The 1312-nt window shown below is 55.5% G+C and overlaps 1 protein-coding gene across 1 annotated transcript in view; it reads right to left on the reverse strand.

The window, feature by feature from the left end:
• ANOS1 (anosmin 1) overlaps positions 1-1312 on the reverse strand; it is a 53192-nt gene that overhangs the window by 12733 nt on the left and 39147 nt on the right. Inside the window, exon 10 of the mRNA XM_014528825.1 lies at positions 789-933. Within this exon, the coding sequence (XP_014384311.1) occupies positions 789-933 (145 nt within the window). The remainder of the gene's footprint in view (positions 1-788; positions 934-1312) is intronic.

Here is a 1312-nt window from a genome sequence, read left to right on the forward strand (position 1 = left end):
GACAGGCAGGTGGGGATCTGGTGGGCGGGACTGAAAAGAGGGAGAAATCTCCTATACGACTCACATCTCCCAAGGGACATTGGGTCCAAAATGGGTATTTGAGGAAGAGTAGACACAGAATTCCTAGTTTGGCTATTATTTTAATTTTATAAGAAAAGAGGTGGCAGGCTCGGCCGGCGTGGCTCCGTGGTTGAGCGTCGGCCTAGGAACCAGGAGGTCACAGGTTTGATTCCCGGTTGGGGCACATGCCCGGGTTGTGGGCTCATTCCCCAGTAGGGGGCGTGCAGGAGGCGGCCGGTCCATGATTCTCTCTCCTCATGGATGTTTCTATCTCTCTCTCTCCCTCAACCTTCGTCTGCAAAATAAAAATATATATATATATACTAGAGGCCCGATGCGTGAAGATTCGTGCAAGAATGGGCCTTCCTTACCCTGGCTGCCAGCACCGCCTTCGCTCTGGCTGGAGCCACCTTTCTGCCTTCCCACGCTGCCCAGAGGTCCGAAGCGTCTGGGGAGGTGCAGAATGCCTGTGTTCCGCCTCACCCCCGGCCACTCTGCATATGCAAATTAACCCGCCAGCTTTGTTGAGTTAATTTGCATACTCACTCCTGATTGGCTGGTGGGCGTCACGAAGGTACGGTCAATGTGCATCTTTCTCTTTTATTAGTGTAGATATTGTAAAAAGTCGGCCACGTGCAGGTTGCAAATGAAATGCTCTCTCTGCACGGTAACCCCCCGTGGTTGCTGGGCAGGTGGGCGCGGGGCCGATGAGCCCGGGAGACACTCACTGTTGCTGGCGGCGGGCGAGGGGGTGAAGTGCAGGGCGACCTTCGCGCTCTTGAGGCGCGTCTGCCCCCAGTAGGCCACAGCCTGCAGCTCCACGCTGTAGTCGGAGTCCGGCTGCAGGCCCTCCAGGACCACGGAGTTCTGGGACTGGGGGACAGGTGGAGGGGTGCCCCGGTCACAGGCCACCCCGCCTCCCAGCCCCACCCCCCTGCAGGAGGCTGCTCCCCCATCCAGAGTCAGAACACGGTCTCCTCATGCTCACGGATAACTTTCTAAGCTCACCCCTTCTTCCTCTTTTTTTAATTTTAATTTTTAATATATATATAATTTTCAATCCTCACCTGAGGATATTTTCCCATTGATTTTTTGAGAGAGTGGAAGAGAGAGAGAGACACAAAGAGAGAAACATCGATGTGAGAGAGACACATGGATGGGTTGCCTCCTGCACGCGCCCCAACCAGGGCCCAGGCCGGGGAGGAGCCTGCAACCGAGGTACATGCCCTTGACCGGAATCGAACCCGGGACC

Source organism: Myotis brandtii, unplaced genomic scaffold (assembly GCF_000412655.1).
Source record: "Myotis brandtii unplaced genomic scaffold, ASM41265v1 scaffold655, whole genome shotgun sequence".
NCBI classification, from domain to species: domain Eukaryota; kingdom Metazoa; phylum Chordata; class Mammalia; order Chiroptera; family Vespertilionidae; genus Myotis; species Myotis brandtii.